The sequence below is a fragment of the Carassius auratus genome, unplaced genomic scaffold, assembly GCF_003368295.1.
Source record: "Carassius auratus strain Wakin unplaced genomic scaffold, ASM336829v1 scaf_tig00023929, whole genome shotgun sequence".
Classification (NCBI taxonomy): Eukaryota; Metazoa; Chordata; class Actinopteri; order Cypriniformes; family Cyprinidae; genus Carassius; species Carassius auratus.
Window position 1 is genome coordinate 17,645 of NW_020525302.1, and position 22,657 is coordinate 40,301.

Genomic DNA, 22,657 nt, shown 5'->3' on the forward strand with positions numbered 1-22,657 from the left:
ACAGTTTAAGTAATTTCTAGATTAAAGTTTATTGGAGATGCAAGCAGTTTCAAATGATTCAGTACGATTTGGTGACCTGGTTCAACTGGTTCACTTAGAAGAACTGGTTAAATTGCGCGAATCGAACATCACTAATCGACATCACATCGAAAGTTACCTCAGCGCAGATTAATTCTATTGTGTGATTGAAAGAAATACCATTCATTCATGGTAGCTACAAGGATAAATTGGCAACTAAAAAATTAGGACCACCAAAACCAAATTTAAGCATCAAACAAGTATCTACAAAGGGAGGGAAGTCGTATAAATGAGGATTTTTGAGGATTTGGTATGAGCAGAGAAAAAAGGCTAGCAGGCTGTGAAGTAGCTGACACTTTATTCTGCTCATTTACCACTGCATTTTGTTCCATTGCGAGAGCGTATTGGACATTGCATGGACAACTACAGGTGTCACCGAAATGCATCATCTCTCGGAGAAGGTAAAAAACACAAAAGAGCAAAGATGCATATGGATAGTCGGGAGCAGTGCAATGTAAGGGAGAAATGTAATATAAGTGAGCAGTTTAATACAAAAGAGCAGTGTAATATAAGTGAGTTGCGTAAACAGTGATATATGTGACTTCAATTATTTCTTATTAAACTGAAATCGAAGTAAAGAGTTTTTTTGGAAAAACCACATCCTGGCTTCAGTCTTCATTTGCTGCTGAATTATTAACACATATAGAAACATAAGGAGAGCAAGAGATTGATTGTTTATGTCAGTTTCTTTTTAATTAATACTATAGTAGTTCAGTTCCCTTTACATCTTTAAGTAGCCGTTAATTTATCAATTGAATGGGTGACCTATCCTCATTTATCATGCAAACATTTGCCAACTCTGAGAGAATTGGCAGGAGCCACCACTGATTTCTATTATAAAGAAATGTCCAAACATTAAAGATTAAGTGGATATCTGAAGTAAATGTTGTTTAGTAGATATTAAAGCTTTTCAAAATACAAATCATTGCAAAACAGCTTTACAGAAAATTAAGTTTCTGCAATATATTTAGTAGTAGCTTATCAGTGGTGTCAAAATGTCAAATTGATGTACATATGGCAGAAATGTATGGTAAATGACATAAAAAAAAAACAGGCGATGAACACTATCAACAACAATGATTATATGTTGCAATCAAATTTGTAGCAAAATTTGGTAGTTTAATTACTCATTAGTGACAGCCCTAAAATATATAATTTAAAAGTACATAGAATATATACAGATTACACAACAGTTAGTTTTAGTGCACTCATGATAATTAATAAGAATGGCATTGCTGATAATAGCACTGAACATTTCACTGTTTGTATTACTCTGCCAGTTTACTATAGACTTTTCACTTCTATGGTTTGCAATATTGTGACTGATCTATTTAGTTCGTGGGAGGAAAAAAAAAACATGCTTGTATTTTTTCTGAAATGTCTATTCAGCCTGTGGCCTCGTGCCCACAGGCAAATCACAGTTGTGTTCAATTTCAGTACAACTAAAGTGCCTTTAAGACAATTTATTTCACTCAACAGTAATCTTAGTAACACCCAGGGTAGCTGTTTTCTGTGTATGCAGTAAACATACAGGTGCAACTTACTTTAAAAGGCAATAACGTCTCCAAAACTGTTTCTTTAGCTTAAATCCCACAAAATGAACCAAACCAAATGGAAACAAAAACTTTAATACTAAATATAGCTAATTCAATTTTAAAACTGCATAATTTATAACCAGAACATGCAAAGATACATTTTATATAAACACTATTGGGCAATAACTCAAATGAATCAAATGGGATCACTGAAATGAATCATACATATTGCCAATTTGCTACAATGAATCAGACTTCTCAATGCAAATTTTATGATACCAATGATACTGGTGGTGGTTGAGGAGATTCCACCCGTTCTATGTAAAGTGCTTTGAGTGTCCAGAAAAGTGCTATATAAATGTAAGAAATTATTATTACTTGAGAGAGAGATGTAAATCTAGAAGGGCATATTTGATTACTGCCTCAGCTTGCTTACGCAGCATACAATGGGACATAATTCTGTCAGGCTTTACCACTGCTGAAAAAATAGACTATTACATTTGAAAAATAAAAATACTGAAAACTATAATTAAATTACTAGCGTTAGTACTTAGGGTTACTTTCTAACAGTGACCATATGGAGCTTCTGTGATGTGCTCTGTTATGTGGCCTATTCAGTTCCCTTTCAGTCGGTCACTCTTGAGGTCCTGCTGCAGCAGATCACAGTGTGACTATAAGGCAACAGGTGCAATGCATACCAGCTTTTCACCTCGGAGCTGAGCGAACAACATTGTTCTACTCCATTTAGTGTCTTCAAGTGACTACGAGTTCAGTGTACTCTCGGAAGCTTCTGGTGTTGGTGATATGGGCATCAGCAGTACTCATTCCAAGTCAAGCGGGTTGTGCACTTCAGGCTGCACTACACCCATGTCGAGCTACAAGCGGCCAGTCCCATGTGTGCCTAAGCACTAAAAGAGCATTCCCCTGAGAGAGCAATTTCTTTAAAAGAGCTGGTGTGTCTTTGTAAAAATGACGGATCTTCTTTTAAAGATGCTATTTCACCTGGGGCCGGCTCGTTGCCTAACGTGTCTGGGCATTAAACACACTGAGGTGGCATTCGCGGATGAGTCATGTTCCCATTATAGGAAGATGACCATCTCTGAGCTGAGAGCCAGGCTACCTTTCCTCCAGGGGGTGGAGCTCTGTTGCCTCTGCCGCGATCTAGTGCTCATCCTGGCAGCTGCCAGGTAAGGGCTATTTCCAGCAGTAGCATGTGTGGTTTGAGGATTACAGCGGTGGCAAACCCCTCAGGGAATCAACCCTTGGGTTCCCACCACTCCTTTAGCAGCTCCGATCCAGTTGAGAAGCCAATGGAAAGTGCTGGGCCTACTTCAAAGAGCATAACAGCCCTGGTGCCTTTCTTCCCGGAAGTTCATGATGAGCTAACCAGGTCATGGACAGCATTTTTTAATGCCAGAAACTGGCTGGGGGGTTCCTCCTCCCTCACTACCCTTGATGGTGGTGCAGTGAGGGGGTACATGGGGGACGAACCGTGCTTCCCCTCCAGTGTCTGTAGGTACTCGCATGGCCTGTCCGGTGATGCCTATACGGCCTGTGGAGAAGCTGCCTCTGCCTTACACGCTACAGCTTTACTGCAGGTGCACCAGGTCAAGCCACTGAAAGGTGCATTAGGGTGGTCACGACCAAGAAGTTCTCAGAGAACTCCGTACTACTACTGACCTCACGCAATGAGTAACAAAGGTTACTGCATTGTCTCTGGGCTGTGCGATGTCCACTATGGTGGTCCAGGAATGCCAAAAGTGTCTGTGTCTGGTCGATATGGCCAAGCAGCTCTCGGCTGCACAGAAGCAGACTGTGGAAGGTTGGTCACACCCTGCCCCGGTGGGCAACCGCTGCCTCAACCTGTCCGCCGGCCACAGTGAGGGAGGAAGCTGCTATTTGGGGGATGGTGAAGGCACCTCTCCCTCCACCGGATGAGTGCTGGGTGGAAAATCTGGAAAATCTTGATGTGAGAATGGTTATCTCTATCTCCGGGTCCAAGGAGGGCACGGAGAGTTGCGGATGGCCCAACACTGGACCTCACTCATTCTCACCCTTTGCCAGCTGTCAGCAGCAGGCGGTTCAAGAGTGTCAACAAAGCCTCTACTCAGGCACCCTCTGCCAACCTGTGGAACAAGGTAAGTTGCACTGCACACTCAGACCCTTCTTTGGTCTGCTCACAAGCTGCCCGAGTTGGGTCCCCGCATTCCACCTCGCTGCCTTACTGCGTGTACACCGGTGGTTCTATTGGTCCTGCTTGCATGGTTTCTGGGTGCCTGGCTAGTGCTACCCACCCAGTCTCAGTGTCTTCTGCACCCGGCATTCCCCAAGTTCAGTGGCATCTGCTACACAACAGGGAAGGCAGTCAATGCTCCCATCTTGCGTGCGGAGAACGCATTTCTACCAGCAAAGGAGGTGAAAGAGCCGGCCCCCCAAGCCAATATGAGGACAAGGTTTTACAGCCCCTACTTCATTGTACCCAAGAAAGGCTTCGGTTACGACTAATATTGGAACTGAGAGTCTTGAACTGGGCCCTTTATTGGTTACTGTTCAAAAACAAAAGCATCTTCGGGTGCATCCATCCCCAAGATCGGTTTGCAGCAATCAACCTGAAGGACGCATGCTTTCATGTGTCGATCCTTCAGCACCATTTCTGCGGTTTGCATTCGAAGGACTGGCATATCTGTATAAGGTCCTGCCCTTCGTGCTGTCCCTGTTTCCCTGTGTCTTCATGAAAGTCACGGAGGTGGCTCTTGTTCCCCTCAGAGAGCAGGGTGTTCACATCCTCAACTATCTCTATGATTGGCTTATACTTTCACAGTCTCGGGATCAGTTGTGTGAGCACAGGGACCTGGTGCTCTGGCACCTCAGCCTGTTGGGTCTTCAGGTCAACTGGGAAAAAGCAAACTTTCCTCAATGCAGAGGATCTCTTTTCTCAGTATGGAGTTGGATTCAGTCAAACAGCTAGCACGCCTCACAGAGGAGCACAGTCAGTGTTTACCTACTTGAATTAAATGAAACTATTTCAGAGTTTTCTGGGGCATATGGCAGCTGCAGTGGCACTAACACCGCTAGGGCTATTGCATGACACCGCTTCAGCGCTGGCTTTATGGCCAACTCCCTAGGTGGGCGTGGAAGCGTGGCACTCAACGGGTCGAAGTTACACTGGCCTGTCCCCAAACCTTTACCCCGTGGGCAGATCTTACGTTCCCCCAGGCAGGAGTGCCTCTGGAACAGGTCTCCAGGCATGATTTACACGGATGTCTCCACCACTGGCTGGGGGGCCACGTACAATGGACACGCAGTGTTGGGGGTATGGATGGGCCCCCATGTGCACTGGACTATCAATTGCCTAGAGTTGTTAGAAGTATGCCTTGCCTTGGACCATCTCAAAGGTTGCTTATGAGGCAAGCACCTGCAGATCCAAAAGGACAGCACATTGCATACCATTGTGTACATCAACTGACAGATGGTCTGCGCTCCCGTCACGTGTCGCAAATAATCTGCCACCTCCTCATTTGGAGTCGGAAGGTTATGACAAATTCTGTGACTGTCCATAATAAAATGTAAGTTTCATTTTCTGTCTGGATTTTGAGATTCCGTCCGCTTTTTCTGCTTCACGGAAATCATAGCGCTGTATGTGTCAAGAACCGGGTTAACTGGGTACTCGGTACCACCGGTACTTAAACAAACCTGGGGCCAGATTCACGAAGCATTCTAAAGAATAAAATTCTTCTTAACTGCCATTTCTTCTTATTTTCTGACTTAAGAAAATAATAAGAATATTTTGTATTCCCCAAAAAATCTTAAGAATGTTCTTATCTTTTTTCTTAAGAAGAATCCAAATTCTTGAAAATAATCTTCTTAAAAATCATTGTAAATAACTTCTTAAATTTAGGACAGATCCAGACTTTTCTTAAATCCCAAACAATAATAACAATTATTTAATGAATTTATTGGGTTATTAAAAAAATTAATTGTTATATTTAGGGATTACAACAACAGCTACATATAATACACAGGAGGACTAGAGACGTGCACTAGTTTTCTGAAGGGACAGCTATGACTGTTAATGTAAACATGATCGCTCATGTTTGATCTGTGTGTGACGCTGCTTTTTGCTGACTACAAAAATCATTAGCAACTGTAAAACGTGTCAGATAGGGAGATTTAACTGAAAGCATTAATTATTAATTATTTAAGAATTTTTCAAGAAATCGATCCTCAACACATTCGCTAGATTCTATAGTCTTCATGTGGACCCGGTATCCTCCTGTATTCTCACCTCAAATGGGTAGTGGCAACTAAAAAGCCCTGGCTTGTGTCGGCTTGTTAAAACTACTCCAGAGTGTCCGAACTGTCAAGCTCCTCCATCCCCTCAGCAGCCAGGTGTGGCGGAGTGTCCGGCACCAGGCCTTCACTTGCTGAATCCTTGAGAACTGGTAGAAGGCTGGGTCCCATATGTGAGACCTAAGTGGATCCCATATGTGTCCACAGTATAGCCTCAGACCATGTGTTTCCCTGGCATTTCCAAGAGGGTTACAATTACCATATTCACCTAAACAGATGTTCATATGTGTATTTTCTCCCGAGACCTCCTTCAGGAAAGATGGAGCTTCCGCAGCATTCCTGATCCAAGTGGAAAGGGTACCTTTTCCCAGTGTTATCCAATCTCACTGAATAGTTAGTGTTTCTACAATGGTGAATGGAATTTCTTGTTGCGAGCCCTGGCCTACACCAAAAGAGGCACAGGTGGCTTGTATAGGTCACTGGAAAGGGCAGCATCCATGGAGCTTTGGTCAGAATCCCAATTCATCTGGGTCATCCAATGTGACGTCGAGAGTGACCGACTGAAAGGGAATGTCTTGCTTACGTATGGTAAACCCCGTGGATGCTGTACTACTGCTGAGCAGATGGGTCACCGGCTTGGCTCGACAGCGAAAACATGGTATGCATTGCAACTGCTGCCTTCTTATACTCACGCTGTGATCAGCTGCAGCTGGATGCAATAATTTCATGCCAATGTGCATTGGCTCGTTTAGTTTACACTCAAAGTATATTGGTCTATCGAAAGTGATATCCCAATTCGTCTGTCATTAAACATGACGTCTCAATTCCCTTCTTCATGGAAACCATACATAACAGAGACTTATTAAGGTAAAATATGGTGGATAGTTTTTTTCTGTTTATTGTAATCATCAACTAACAAACGACACCCTTCTTCTATTCCTCTGACTACATGGATGACCTTTGGTCCGAAGATTGATCAAACGCTGAAGTAGCCGATGGTGACATTTACAAAATGGTAACACCTCAGCTCATTAAGAGTGCAGTTTCACACGCCAAGATCGTGTTCACTATCTTTCAGAATGAAAATAAGCTCTGTTGTACATGACATTAATACAGCACAGAACTAGTCAGAACCTTACAACAACTGAGACAAACCTAAACCAGAGCTTTGGAATACACATGCAGAATCCTAAAAATAGAAAGATAATACTTTTTAAAACGGTTGAAAATGTATTTGAAATACATTTACATATTTACATGACATATTTACTGTATGCACTAAATAAAAATACCCTGCAATTGTACTTTTAGTATACTAAACTGGTATACTTAAATAATTAAGTATTTAAATTATTAAATAATTGACATTGTTGACAAAATGTAAGCTTTAGTTCCCATTTCCAGCATTCTTTCAATGGGACTTAATCAGGAGAAGAAAAATGCTGAAATTAAGTATAATTTATTTTGTGTTATTGAAAAAGATGAGAAAAGATTAAGACTTGAGATTTAGATTTCCATTTCCTTCTAGTCTCCCTAAATTGCTAACTTGCCCTTAAGGGGCACTAAAGATAAAGCGAACCGCATCTCCCACCTCAAAGGACTCGAGCGGCTCTCCGTTCTTCAGCCACCTGTAGGACGGTTTGGGCTTGGCGCTTGCCTTACACTCCCACAGCAGAGATTCATCAATGGCTTTCTGCACATCCTGAGGCTTCTCCACCAGATGAGGGGATGCTGAGATCCATCAATAAACACACAACACACAGCGAGATATCAGCACCTCACAAAGCGCTGCTGATAAAAATGAATTTTCAACAGCTCCCTGAATCACAGACAGACTTAGAGTTGGTTATTGATTAGCCCCTGTTAGGAATCAGTAAACCAACCAAGCAGTTTATGAGCCAATTAATGAACAAATCCAGTTATTAATCAATCACATTAAGGATTAGAATGAAGAAAAAAAAAGCATAATACTATATGAATAAGTTATAAGGACATTTAGTAAACTTCATTCACACTGAGCTGAGGATATTACACTACTCAGCTCTCACTAAATGTGGAACAAATTTAGAAGAAATGTGGAAGTATGGATTTTTAACCTGTCTTTGGTATATTGCTTTAATATTTAATATTTATTATTTTTTATATTTATAATATTTACTTTGAGGAACAACACACACCCTTTCCAAACATGCAAAGAGAAAACGGTGCTAGAAAAAGTGTAAATGTTACAGTTTTAACCTTGATTAAATATTTATACTAGCTAAGATGATTTTTAAAAAATGCCTTGAAAACATATTAAAATGAGAATGATTCTTGTGGGTTTGTTGAAGGTCGGTGTGACTTGCATAGGTTTAACTTTTCTTATAAGATGAAAGAGAAAGGAGAATAAATCACACCGTTCAAGCATAGACAAAGTAGAATGCTTTATAGGTATCAGTCACACTGCTGGAGCTAATAATTTTGACTTCAGACATTATGTTATAAACAGCAGTGACCCATATTGATTATTCCATAGCTCCAACGGCAGAGATAGATGGACAATACAGTCTATGGGAGATTATGGATTTTTACCTGACAAATAATTGCAATGACAAATAATTACAACATACAGGGGTTCTCATGAAAATCTGACATCCTGGTTATAAAACATCATGGGGTTACAATTAAACATACAATATTGATCAGAGATAAACTATATAAGCATTCATAAAAGCTTAAAGGTGCATATTGATTGTGTGTTTGTCAGATTATGGAAAGTGTGTAGAATCTGCTCTTTTCTATAAAATGAAAGCGGTGTTCACCATTTTTTTACATCGCAAAGAAAAGCAACAGCTTTAACCAATAATATTATGATTAACTAAAACTAAAACCATTTAAAAAACCATTACTTTTGATATAATATAAAACAAATTAAATGTTTTTGTTCAGCTAGTTGCCAAGACAACTTTTCTCATTTTTGTTTATTTTAGGTTGAAGTAAAATAAAATAATAAAATAATAACTCAAATGTATTTATTCCTACCATGGATTAAAAATAAAAACGGAAGCTTTTTTTTAAATTCTGAGGTTATATCTCACAATATAAACTTTGTTTCTTTAAAAGAAAATGGTCAATTCTGATTTTATATCTTGACTTTTTTCTCAGAATTCTGAATTTGTATCTCACAATTCAAGTTTTTTTTTTCCACCATGAAATAAACATAAATGTTGTTGTAACATTTTGCCTAAAACATATTGCTTTCTTCCCAAAATTTGGAGTTTACATTTTGTATTTCTGTGTTTATTTCTCACAATTCTGAGATATCTCACAATTCAGACTTTTTTCCTTGCGATTCTGAGGTAATACTGTATATCACAATTCAGTCAAGATGTAAACTCTATGAATAGCTAGAAAAAAGCCTGAAATGTTAAAATATAAAACAAAAAATTTAAATTTAAATTTAAATTTTTCCTTCAATAGAAAAGTATATTTAATCTCTGAAATATTTCTGCCCTACCATAGAAGGAGAGACGCCCCTTCACTGTGTTTTTGCCTCTGGAGTTCTCAGCTGTGCATTCATATTGTCCTGCATCTTCCTGTTGGAAATAAGGGATCTCCAACACGCCACTGGATTTGCCAACATCCACCTTTCTGGGAAAAGGTACTTCATCTGGTCTTCTCCAGGTGATCGCAGGTACTGGACTGAAAGCAAAATGTAAAGTTGATCGTTTAATAAGCTATGTTTCCCTCTAAATAATAATAGTCTATAGTATAAACTGTAAAAGAAAAGTGTCTAAGTAATTGTAAGCATGTGATACTGTATAAGCAGGCTCAAGTATCAGTTGTAATATTTACTTTCCCAAAGCGAAACACTCCAGTTTGACTGTCAACCCTTTGGCAACAGCCAAAACTTCTGGAAATTGGACCTCAATTTTGGGCTCATATTCTCCCATAATGCCTGAAACACAGAAAAATTGTGATTATTCCCTATTAAACCCCTACATTTAAAACCACAAATGAGTCATTTATATGAGCTGAATATAGTAAGATCATCACCATCATTGCGGAGTACGAGTGATGTAGGAGGTCCCTGGACTCTACTTTGGGTCACAGTGTTAGTCACGACACAGGTATAGTTTCCCACGTCTGAGGGCTCTACTTTAGCGATGTACAGGTTGCCTGTTTTCTGTGACACAAAACGCCTCATGTCTTGCTTCACGAATGAGGGATATTCATTGAAGATCCAGGAAAAGGTCAACTCTGTTGAAAAGACAAGAGGTGAAACTTGCTGTATTGTACCACATGCTTTGAATTAAAAAAGAAAAAACTTGGTGAATTTAATACTCATCCATTTCAGAAACCCAGCGATGTGAGTAAACAGAACCACACAACCTTGAGCATGGCTTCCATAGTTGGTAAATTTGTAACTCTTTTCTAAAAGGTTCCATTTGTTAAATCTCTAATATCTATCTATCTATCTATCTATCTATCTATCTATCTATCTATCTATCTATCTATCTATCTATCTATCTATCTATCCTACAGTTATCCATCTAATCATCATATATTCGTCTACCTTCATCCATCCATCCAAACAAAAGCTTTTATCTTAAAAACTCTTATCTTAATTGCAATAATATATATATATATATATATGAGTAAACATTTAAAACTATTTTAAATAATTGACAGATTGAAGATTTTAGTGATTTTAATACAAGAAAAAGACTGGAAAAATAAAACTTTAGTCCATCAGTACAAAAAGATCTAATCTTTGCCCAAGAATTCAGGTTATTTCCTTCTTTTTTTTCTCTGATGGATCCACAAAAAAACATGTGATTTTAGCCTTCAGTAAGTTTTAAAAGGTTTGGCTCCATTAAAGCAAAAAGGTCTGATGTGTTCAGTCCAACACTAAACACAGTAATCAAGACAGCAGGGGACAGTAAAGCACAACACTAATGTAGCACAGATGTGCTAACTACTTCTCATTTCAGTCAGCTTTTTGATGAGAAGTGACAGCACTCACTACTCACTGGTCAGGAGTACTGTCTTATCAGACCGAGTCCAGCAGCTCAAACAGATCCCTCTGAAGGCCAGCCAGGACATTAGAGAGTACCCATGAAGGCACCAGGGGTGGCCTAGATAGATTTAACCTTCTTGCACCCGTCATGATCCTGTTATATGATTGTGCTTTCCTAGGGACTGGCCATGCACTGCATCGTTCACTGCACATACACTTTCAAGGTGGAGAGTGAGAGCCTAGACTCCAAAATTTCTTGCAGCAAAGAAAACACTACTCTGATCTTCAGGGGCCTTCTTTGTGAGAAGAACACCAGTTCATGAACAGACTCCACTTCAGAGCATAGGCTTACCTTGTCGAGGGAGCTCTAGACTGAGTGATTGTATTTACCTGCCCGGTGGCAGATAAGTCTCCCACATCCCGTCCAGAAGCCACATGTGGAGGTCCCAGAGATCTGGATGTGAATGCCATACAGTATGTTGACATGCCCTTGAGAAAGGAGGTCCTTCCTCAGAGGGATGCATCAGGGTGGGGCTGTCACGAGGACCATAAGTTCCAAAAACCAGGTCCAGGTGGGCCAGTACGGTGCAACCAGCTAGACATGTTCCTCGTCCTTCCTGACCTTGCACAGTGTCTGTGTGAGAAGGTTTACTGGGCAAGAGGCCAGAGCCAGAGTAGGCTGGCCCAAGTAATTTCATTGTGCTTTCCCAGGGACTGGTCGTCCACTGCATCATTCACTGCACATACACTTTCAAGGTGGAGAGTGAAAGCCAACACTCCAAAATTTCTTGCAGGAAAGAAAGCCTTACTCTGATCTTCAGGGGCCTTCACTGTGAGAAGAACAGCAGTTCAAGAACAGACTCCACTTCAGAGCATAGGCTTGCCTCGTTGAGAGAGCTCTAGCCTGAAAGATAGTATTTACCATCCCCGGTGGCAGATCACTTAAGTCTGCCGCATCCCATCCAGGAACCACACGTGGAGGTCCCAGAGATCTTGATGTGGGTGCCATATGTTGTGGAGCCCCAGAGAAAGGTTTGCAAGGACAATAACCCCACCACAATCGACATCCGATCCTCTGGCAGCGCATTAAAACAAATGCTGGGACCGTTGTAAGACTGGTCCGCAAAATCACTCAGGACATTCGCTACAGGAGGATAGAGGTCCGTGGGGATGTGCCCGGTGGAGAAGCTCTTACTGTGCCCCTCAGATCTCCCAGAGCTCTAGCTGGTGATCTCCTCCTCATGACAGGGAAACCAGAAAAATGGGTAGAAACAGAGGGTGCCTCTCTACCTTAGAAGAGAGAGCTGAGATTGCATCGAACCCATGCTCATACACTCTGAATAAACGCATGAGTCATTTACGAACGCAGCTTCAATGTGTTGGATCGTGATCGTGACTGTCAACCAAAGAACAAGAGAACACAGACAGAATAGCATCAAAAAGATGATCAGTTGAATTGCCCAGGGGAATCTTTGCTGACAGGGACACAGCTGTTTGCACCTCGATGCCAACCAGGAACAGCTGCTTCCAGTCAGATGAGTAAGGGGCTTTGTGGAGATCAAGCACTATCATCCACTCGGTTCTAAAGAAAATGCATGGGGAGTGGCTCAGGTATGCAAAATCCACTAACAAAATTCCATTGTCTTAAAGACAGAGAGGATTGGGCCACCTAAGTGAACCCCATATGTCATCAAAACATTAATTGTAGTGACTTGACAGATAGGGAACCACTTTTATACTTAAACATTCAAAGCATGTTGTGTGTTTTTAATGCATTGAAAACATTACCCTACATTTGACATCTTAAACAAATTTTCTTATAGGGAAATTACACTGCTTATAAGCTGCCTCACATTTCAGTAAATCAACTCTGTTGCCCTTATTTTGCACGTCCATGTAATGACCTTTCCTGTGGACCTTTTGAAAGTGCCCAGTTCTTTACTGAGTATAACATGTTCTGTTCATAAAAAATGTCTACAATCTAAGTGACAACATACTGTAAAAAGGTTATATTAATCAGTCTGTTTAGGGTTTCTTAAGTGTGGTCACTCATTGAATTAACATCAAAGAGCAAATACAAAAAAAGTTTGCCATGCATGAAATTTAACTTGTGCTCTGTAGTGGGAAACTTAAGAGCACTAAATCAGCAGTGGGAAAGGAGGTCATATTTGTTTATACTGTTATATGGGCAGTGAGGTTGAAAAGCCTTTATACTGTGAGCTTATTACAGAGGACCATAATTGCTGGCCTAGAGAAAAGTCTCTCTAAACAGGTAACATATGCACATATGATAACTACGAGGCAAAACATAAAGATCATGAATTAGAATATTGTTAAACATGTTGAATTATGACTTTTGTTGTTCTAATAAAGACCAAATATAAATTGATACTATATGTCCTGTGTTGCATACATTTTCTATCATTACGTAGAATTATATCATACATATAGGGGTGTTGTACAGTCAGTCAGTTATTATCATAAAATAAACTGGTGTACCAGGCCTTATAACCACAAAGGGTTTTATTTAGCAATAATGTAAGAGAAGTTAATTACATATCCACTTAATTAAATAGGCATAAAATATTAATTTGTTTAGAAATTTTGTAATGTTTGAAAATAAGTAAATAATTGTAAATAATACAAAATACATTAATATTGTATAATAGTAGCACACCTATGTATAAAATTGGTTGCCTGTTGCAATATGTCATTGCATTGTATTGCATTGCGTTTTATTTAATTTAAATTCCCCCTTGTGGGGGAAGTTGTGGCCTAATGGTTAGAGAGTCGGACCAGTAACCCTAAGGTTGCGGGTTTGAGTCTTGTACCGGCAGAGATTGTAGGTGGAGTGAGTAAATTTCTCCCACCTTCAATACCATGATTTAGGAGCCCTTGAGCAAGGCACCAAACCCCTAACGGCTCCCTGGGCACTGCAGCAAAAAGCCCACTGCTCTGGGTGTGTGTTCACAGTGTGTGTTTTCAATGAGTGTGTGCACTTTGGATGGCAGAGCATTAAATCTGAGTATGGGTCATCGTACTTGGCCACATGTCATGTCACTTTCTTTCACTTTCAATATAGTGGTCATTCAAGAGTGAAGTCTACACTGAAAAATCACATAACTTACTAATCGGAATTAAGCATTCTGAAGAGCCATGTGGTACATTTTGTCAATACATTGGCCATATCCAATGACCAATAAAGGTGCTGTATGTAGGATTGACACAGAGTGGTAGAACTAGGTATTGGAGTACAAATTCAAAATATTGGAGAGGGTTTTATTTTTATGTTTTAGTAGAGTCAAAAATGTATCAAACTTATCAAAATCAGTTGGCCAGCAAATAGACAATAAAACACCTCACCTCCCATATGTGCAGGAGGGCCACAGAGGAGAACCACACCTTGCCCCTCTCTGACACTCACTGGACTTCTCCTCTTGGTTTTAAACTCCTCCAGATCTATTAGAAAAACAAATGTCAGACAGAAAAGAAAGAAATAATCAATATTGGTAATATATAACAATGTAATCTAGACTGAGTTTATACCCTCATTAATATCAATGGCTTGTTTGATGGACTGAGTACATTTTACTTTAATAACAGTTACATTTAATGATATTGTATACTGTTTCAAACAAATAGAAAACAATGAAGTTTGCAATCTATATCCAACAAAATCAATTCATACAAAACTGAATTTATCTACAGATACTTTTGTCCTACAGCTCTTAAATCTCATTCAGGTTTGCCTAAACTCAGGTTTGCCAGTGATGTCAAATGACATTAGTTCTTCTAAGTCTCATAAATGATCACAATGGCTTCAACTCCTTTTTTTGCCATCAACAAATGTTGGGACAAAAGTTGTGTACTCTATTCCAGTCTTAAATTATGCTTTTGTATTCAACAGAATAAAGCACATCATAAAGATTTAGAATGAGTGCAAATGATCAGAGAATTTTTCTATTTGTGTAAATTATGAAGTTCAGAATAAACAACTAAACTCCACTTTTATTCTTCATTGTTTTAAAAACCAATGAAGATAAAGATAATGAAAAATAAACCAACAAATAAAGTATTTTATAGCTTTATTCTTTAATTTGTGAGCATCTTACACTTTATTCTGTGAAGGGAACAAAGATGGAGGTTGTGTTTGCCTCATCTGCACTAAATTCAGCGAGGGGATTGTGTCTAGAGGACGACAAATTCAAACAGAATATGCATAAACAACACATCCACTTAAAACACCACAATCCCTACACCCCTCAATGACACAAACTGTTTCGACACCATCCACAAAGCAGGGTATGATCAGGCTTTAAAGCATTTCTCTGTATTTTCTCTGTATGTAAAAAATTTTTTTATACCCACACAAGTTCCACCGAACTACCCACATCAAGAAAAGTTTTCTTCCAGAATGTTCAGTCGACAAATTTTTCAGTTCACATTATCATTATAGAGTCCTTACAAGACATGTCTGTAAGGCCAAAATAAATAGTACGACAACTCTCTGCTATACATATGCAATAAAATCATCTGCTCTTCAGATACTGTACATATAAAACATTCATCAAGAGAAAGACACACTCCACTGCTTTTAATGGGCTTCTCGGTTATTAACTATACATTGTGTTCTATTCATTGCTCTCAGCAAAGTAAACACCATAAGCCCTTGTGAAGCTGCAGGGACTGAAAACTGTATTGTATCTACAGTAATGAATTTGTGACTTGTAAAAGACAGGGTGATGGAAAATGCTTATTCTAGCATCTCCATGATAATACCATAACAATGAATTTGAAAAAGCCAAGAGGTTAAGTGTACCAACATACTACTTCAACATTCAAATTATCAAATTATACTATTAAATCTAATAGGCTCTTTAACCTATTCATAGGTTTCTTAGTACGTGGATAGCAAGAGATGAAGATCGGTATCAGCAGGTGAGTATCCAACTGTAGGTGAGTCAGATAAGTCTGTGGTGGCAACTTCAAGACCAGACAAAGTTGGAGTGAAGGTGGGTTAATACTGGATTTGATTATGTGGTGTCAAGAGTTGGGAATCCGAACTCAGGTGTAAAGTATGTACAAGTACAAAGACTTGTTTATATGGAGGTAGGTAGTCCAGGGAGTGGAATCAGTTTAGAGGCTTTTGGGGAATCAATCGACCATGACCAGGATGCAGGTGTAGAAGTCGGACCTTTGCAGGTCAGTGATATAGTCGACTCCGATGTGGGACCAGGGTCGGCAAGGTTAGTAGAACCAGTTAACCATGAGGAAGATGATGACTTGTTTTTGATATGGCGCAGACTAAAGAACCCTTGACAAATTGGGAGACATTCTGTACAATGTTCAGCCACCAGTACCTGCTTTGGAGAAGCGAGAGGGTATGCTTGCCGCCCGGATGTCCAGAGCCTGGAGACAAATGGAGCAAATCTAGAAAGGTAAGGCGGAGAGTTGATGGAACATACATTTTACCTTCTGGACCTCCCGACCAAGCAGGTTCTGTGAGTGTGGCTTGTCGAATGTCCTTATCAAGATACCATTCAATGGGACTTAAGATCAGGGCTACAGGGAGAATGGTTTCTGGTGCTGTGTGGTCTTGCAAGGGTTGGTGAAGACGGGAAAGAGCATCAGCATGGGAATTCTGGGTCTCAGAGCGAGTGAAGAAGAACGCCCAATGGGCCTGTCGAGGATTCATAGGTTTAGCATCTCGTAAGCACTCTAGATAGTGGTGGTTCGTAATGAGCTGGAAAGGATGGATGGCTCCCTCCAGGTATTGTCTCCACTCCTCCAGTGCAACAACTCATGGTTTCTGATGACATAGTTTTGTTACGCCGGGGATAGCTTGCGGGAGTATTATGCACAGGGATGTAACTTAGGTGGCTCTCTGCTATATTGAGACGGCACCGCTCCGACACCTACAGTTGATGCGTCAACCTTTACGATGAACAGCTTCTGAGGATCGGGGTTAAAAAAGCTTCTTTGGGCCTCTGGAGGCCAGGAGAGAGTCTAGGGTCTATTGTGGAACATAGAGGTGAGTTTTGCAGTGATCATGGTGAAGGAATGGATGAAACCGCGATAGAAGTTGACAAAACCTTGAAAGCACTTTAATTCTTTCACTGATGAAAGTAAGGGCCAGTCACAAATTACTTTGAACTTGTTGTCCATCTGTATTCCTTGAGGGGAGATGACATACCTAGGGACTGGATAGTAGCCTGGTGGAACTCTTCTCCAGCTTGAGGTATAGGTGGTATTCTCTGTTTCTGAAGGACCAGCTCCACATAGTGGCGATGCTCGGCCAGGTTCTGTGAGTAGATGAGGATGTCGATGTAGACAATTAATCAGTGGAAAAACTCCCAGAACATCTCATTCATGAATCCCTGGAAGACAAACAGTTAGTTGGCTAGCCCATATTGCCTCACCCTATACTCATAGTGGCCAGTAGATGGGCATCTTCCATTAATCTCCAGGGCAGATTCAAATGAGGTTGTGTGCACTTCGCAGGTCCAGTTAGGAGAAGATGTAAGCTGTAAGCTCCAGGAAGTTCCTCGAGGACAGCCAGAACTAGAGGTAATGGATATGGATACTTAACCGTCTGTGAATTCAGGGTCCTGTACTCAGTGCCTGGTCATAAGCCTCCATCCTTTTCACAGCTGGCGAGATGGAAGGACTGACGGAAAGCCTTCTTGATATATTCCTCCATGGCAGCTTGCTCCAGGATGGACAGTGGATACACTTTACCTTTCAGGAGTTCAGCTCCAGGCAGTAGGTTGATTGCACAGTCCCATGGCCTATGCGGTGGTAATTTGGAGGTGGCCCGCTTACTGAAGATGTCTTGGAATGCCCGGTTTTGTGGAGGTATGCAGGTTTTGGCATGGGGCTCTCCACACTGGTAAAACAAATATGGATCTGAGACCTGGTAGATGGAAAATTTTGGGCCAGGCAGTGATGGAAACAGTATTCACTCCACCGTAGGACCTCATTGCTCTTCCAAGCCAAGTGAGGAGAATGTTGAGTGAGCCACAGGCATGAGTGAGCACATCGGCAGTGGACTGCTCCAGCACCAAAAATGAGAGGACTTCCTTGTGCAGGCACCCGACATGGAGCATGATGTTAGGGGAGCAGTACCTAACCTTGTTTTGGTTTCACAGTATTTCACAGTTATTTTTTTTAAAACCGGAGCTCTTTTTACGCAGTTTAGCCATTTGTCCACAAGCAAATGCATTTTCAAAAACTCTGGTTGCAGTGTTATCGTGTAGACAGGGAACGTTTTTGGCTTGTGATGTCAGAGCCTGTGCTGTTATCTATGCCTACTGGAAACTTTTTCAGGCTTCTGTTTGGCCTACATGGCATTACAATTGAGATTATATCGCCTCTGTTGGTTTGGCATGCTCCTGACAGTGCTTTATAGCTTGCGTTTTCTTTTTCGTGTGAACTAAAAAAAAAAAAAAAAACGGAAGAAGGAAAAATACCTGTGTATGTGGGGACATGGCCTGAGAAGTTTTAACTGAATATAATAACTCAATATAATAACTCTACTTATCCTTCGATAAAATAAGCAAATTTGGGAACATAGTACTTGAGTCCATTGTTTGGAGCCATAATTTTCAGATTAAACCAGCACTGCCCTAGGCATACTGGAAAATATGAAGCAGGAGAAATATCTCATTTGATTATTATGTAGGCATCTCATTTAATGCACTACTGTTTGTTAAACAGTTTCGGTAACTGAAGATGTACTGATATTAAAATAATTATTTTCATGTTATGGCTAATAACAGAAGAATGGACAATATAAAAAAAATAACATTTTGTCTAAACAAATTAAAAATAATAATAGTTATAATAATAACAAATAAATAAATTATTAATTTAAATAATTATTTTTAGGGATCAAGACATATGAACATTATGAAAAATAAATAAACAAACATACACACACAAAATTTTAATTTTACAAGAAAATACTGTTTCAGTCTTTTTACTTAAAAATATCAGATGGAATTCAGTATGTTATCTGTTATTTTTATATGTTTTATAGGTTTATTACCAATTTCTGAGTAAAACTTATTTTATTACTTATATTATTATTATTTTCTTATCAGTGTGAACAAAACAGAGTATTGTTTTACAGACATTGTTTTATTTGTACAATTTGTGAAATTGAAGTTAATTTAAAGTAAAGTAAATTTAAGTAAATCCTATTTAAATTTAATTTGCTTCAATGTCACTCAAGTTGGCACCATTTCCAAAATAAATTTAGTATAATTCTTGGAGTCATTCTGAAGGTTAGACTTGCAAACAATATTTTGAAACAACTAGAATTTATATCTGCACCCTGGAGAAGCTTAAGACCTTCACAGATTGTACTCTGCTGTCTCCAGTCACCAAAAATATATAGGGTTGAGTCCATGAGCTATAGTGGACCACACAGAAGATTCTCTCCAGGGTAGCAGTGGAAATACACTGCAGCTTTAGTGATTTAACACTTTAATGGTTTGGTCTTAGATTTATAAGTCTAAAAATGTCCATTTCTCAAGTAAACATCTACTTTTGACATTCAAATGCTGGCTCAAATGCAATAGCCTTGCCTTTTCACCACAAACTCTTAAAGGTGCAAGATGCAAAAATCACTTTTATAAGGTGTTTGAACACAATTGTGTGGCCGCAGTGTGTGAAAACAACCAGCCTATGATGGTGAAAATCCATTCACTCATTGTTTTATAGTTCCAATAAGTCATAAACAGTCTCTCCACACAAGCAGTTCCGGGTTTGTCAATACTACAACGTCATACTTAGGGAAAGTCCTACCCATTTGTGATGCTCTCTGCCCTATTAGCATAAACACAGCCCTGAGTTAGAAGCAGCGGTCTGCATTACTGTTTTCTTGCTGTAGCTGCTGGAGATACAATGTCAGTGCCAGAACCATTAAAAGTGTTGTGTGGTGGGATGCAACGACGAACATAGGAGTTTCCACAGACCGCTCATGACATGGTGGTTAAATTAAATTTTCAATAAATGGAAAACTCTTATATGTTTGTGCAACCATCTTACACTGGACTGCCTCACAAATGAGGGTCAGTTCAGCGCTGGAGTTGTGCAATGATTGCTTCTGAAAGAGGGATTGATACCAACGCTTGTTGTGCAAACATCCAGACTACAGACAAAATAAGCATCATACATCATAATTTTTTTTCCCAAAAGAGCTTCTTGGCTCTCTGTAAGGCTAATGCTGCTAAGCTACCATTGTCTCTGCCTGTTTTCACTAATGCTTCCTTCATGTGCTACCACAATGATCGTAAATAGGATTTTGGTAGTTAAAAGCAATGTGAGGTCAGTATAACATGGTCACTACTAGTTAAACTACAACACCAGTATGCCCATGAGCATGAGCTCTTAAAGCTCCTCATTCTTCTGAAAAGGGAAGCAGAAGCAGCAGCTCATTTTAAACACAAAAAAACACAGCATTTTGACTAAAAAAATATCTGTGGGGTATTTTGAGATAAAACTACACACTCTGGGGACATGAGATAACAATTTAAAATATTGTATCAATGCATTCTATGGCACCTTTAATGATACAAAACATTAAATAGTTTACCAAAAAAGTTTACCATTAAATATCCCTTTCCCAGCTACAAATTTTTCATGTTCTGGGAATGTTTTCAGCGGCAAGTTTTATTTTAGTTCCCAGAACGTTCTATTAAAAGGTAGGATAACATTCTCCAAAGACATTCTAAAAATGTGTATTGATAACATTGTTAGAACATTGATAACCATGTTAGAACATCCTCTAACATTCTTATAAAGCTTTCCATGCTAGATGGGGCTCAGAAGTCAAATGCTGGTTGAAAGTGAAAACCCAACCTTTGTTAGTTGTCAAACTCCAGCGTAAATAACTTCAAAAACAGTATTACCAATTTAATTTATTATAAACAAGATTGACTATTTCTGTCATAAATATAAAAAAGTTCTTATACAGATTAACAGAGGTGTTGATGGTTTATTGAAAATAATAGTTTAGTTTGACGTCACCATTATGGTGATCAGTACATAGGCAGTATGAGTCTTTTCAATGTTACTTTTTGTTAACTGCTGTAACTATATTTGTTACGGCGAAAAAAGTGAGAATTTAAAAACATCATCAGGTGATGTGGGTTACTTGCTGATGTTAAAAATTCTGTCATGTAACAATCTGTTGAACTGGTTTTATCTGGAGTATAGTCTATGCTATTAATTTACTGCAAGTGACTATAGCAAATGTGTTGCAACACATAGGATCCTGCAAATTTATATCATATACATTTTTGTCTATTCTTTTGAAATTACTTTTTTCATGAACCTCTTTGTTACCCAGAATGCTTAGCTACACAAAGACCTGAAGAATTAGTGTATGAATCTCAAAAATGGTGACATGCTTCATGCCGCAATGCATTCTGGGTGCCATGGATGAGTTTTGTATGATTTACCCAGAATACATTGCTGCATGAAGCATGTCACCATTGTTGAGAGTCATACACTGAATCTTGATGTTTGTGTGACAAAGACAAAGAATTTTTTTTTTCTTGAATTCTTGAAATTATCTGCTTTAAATGTAGCTGGGTCTCAGGCTGTCGACCCATTGAGTCACTTTAATAAATAATACCAACTAACACCATACATTAGACTGGGTGAAACCATGTAACCAGACCACATATGTGGTGATGTCTTATCCATCAGCAAGCAATCAGCGTCATCCACATGTCCTCTTGCTGTTTTTGCCACAATAAAAAATACAGCAGCTAAAGATCAACACTGCCAAGTCAAGTGTCAAATTATACAACTAAAGCCAACACTAACCACCATTAAACATGACATCAAATTAAACTATTACTTTGAAACAGACATCAACATCTAAACCTCTGCTTAAATCTTATTTAGAATGTTAGGGGATAATGTTCTAAAAATGTTATTAATAAACATTTTTAGAATGTTTTTAGAGAACTTTATCCGATCTTTTGAGAGAATGTTCTGGGGACAAAAATAAAACTACCTGCTAAAAACATTGTTAGAACAATGGTAATGTTCTTAGAATATTATTAGAACAAAAAAAAATTCTAGCTGGGTTTCTTGCCCTGAGTTTTTCGTCAGTCCATTCTAAGGTTGTGCATGAATCATCATGACAAAATGAATTATTAGACTACTGGTGTATCATAATAAGATATGCAGATGCACACATATACTGTACAGTATGTCTCAAATTATTAAGCACACTCAGCAGGGAATCATTGGCTTGTGAAGCATTTTAACAACCAACGCTTGCTAGCAACCATAGATACAGATTAGATACAGATGTCAAACCAAATGAAGCAGAAAACACAAAAGATCAACATGATTAGGCGAAAGTAGAATAAATATCTACGCTGCACCAAGTGTCTAGAGTGCTTAAAATATCTAATCAAGCTAGCATTAATGGCTAGTAGAATATTCTAGACTAGAATGGATACTGCATTTGGAGCACATGCAAAGCAGTACAGCAAAAAAAAAAAGGAAAAAAAAAGTAAAGAAAAGGAAACTAAAATCACCCAATGTTATGCATATTTTGTATATATTACAATAAATGTATGCTCTTCCTTTTTAAATCACTTTCAATCAATCTTATATACTTATCAATTTAACCATAATGTCACCCGAGTTTGAGCTGAGATTTCAGATGCTAAATGTCTTGTACACACAACTCCCAGCCACCCAGTTTTTTTTCTTCTTTTGAAGAGGACAG

General features: G+C 39.2%; 1 protein-coding gene across 1 annotated transcript in view; it reads right to left on the bottom strand.

The window, feature by feature from the left end:
* The window catches only part of LOC113078018 (contactin-4-like), a 50,499-nt gene that overhangs the window by 6,159 nt on the left and 21,683 nt on the right, over positions 1-22,657 (bottom strand). Inside the window, exons 5-9 of the mRNA XM_026250298.1 lie at positions 14,266-14,361; positions 9,939-10,142; positions 9,738-9,840; positions 9,400-9,584; positions 7,495-7,634 (exon numbers count right to left, since the gene is read on the bottom strand). Of these exons, the coding sequence (XP_026106083.1) occupies positions 7,495-7,634; positions 9,400-9,584; positions 9,738-9,840; positions 9,939-10,142; positions 14,266-14,361 (728 nt within the window). The remainder of the gene's footprint in view (positions 1-7,494; positions 7,635-9,399; positions 9,585-9,737; positions 9,841-9,938; positions 10,143-14,265; positions 14,362-22,657) is intronic.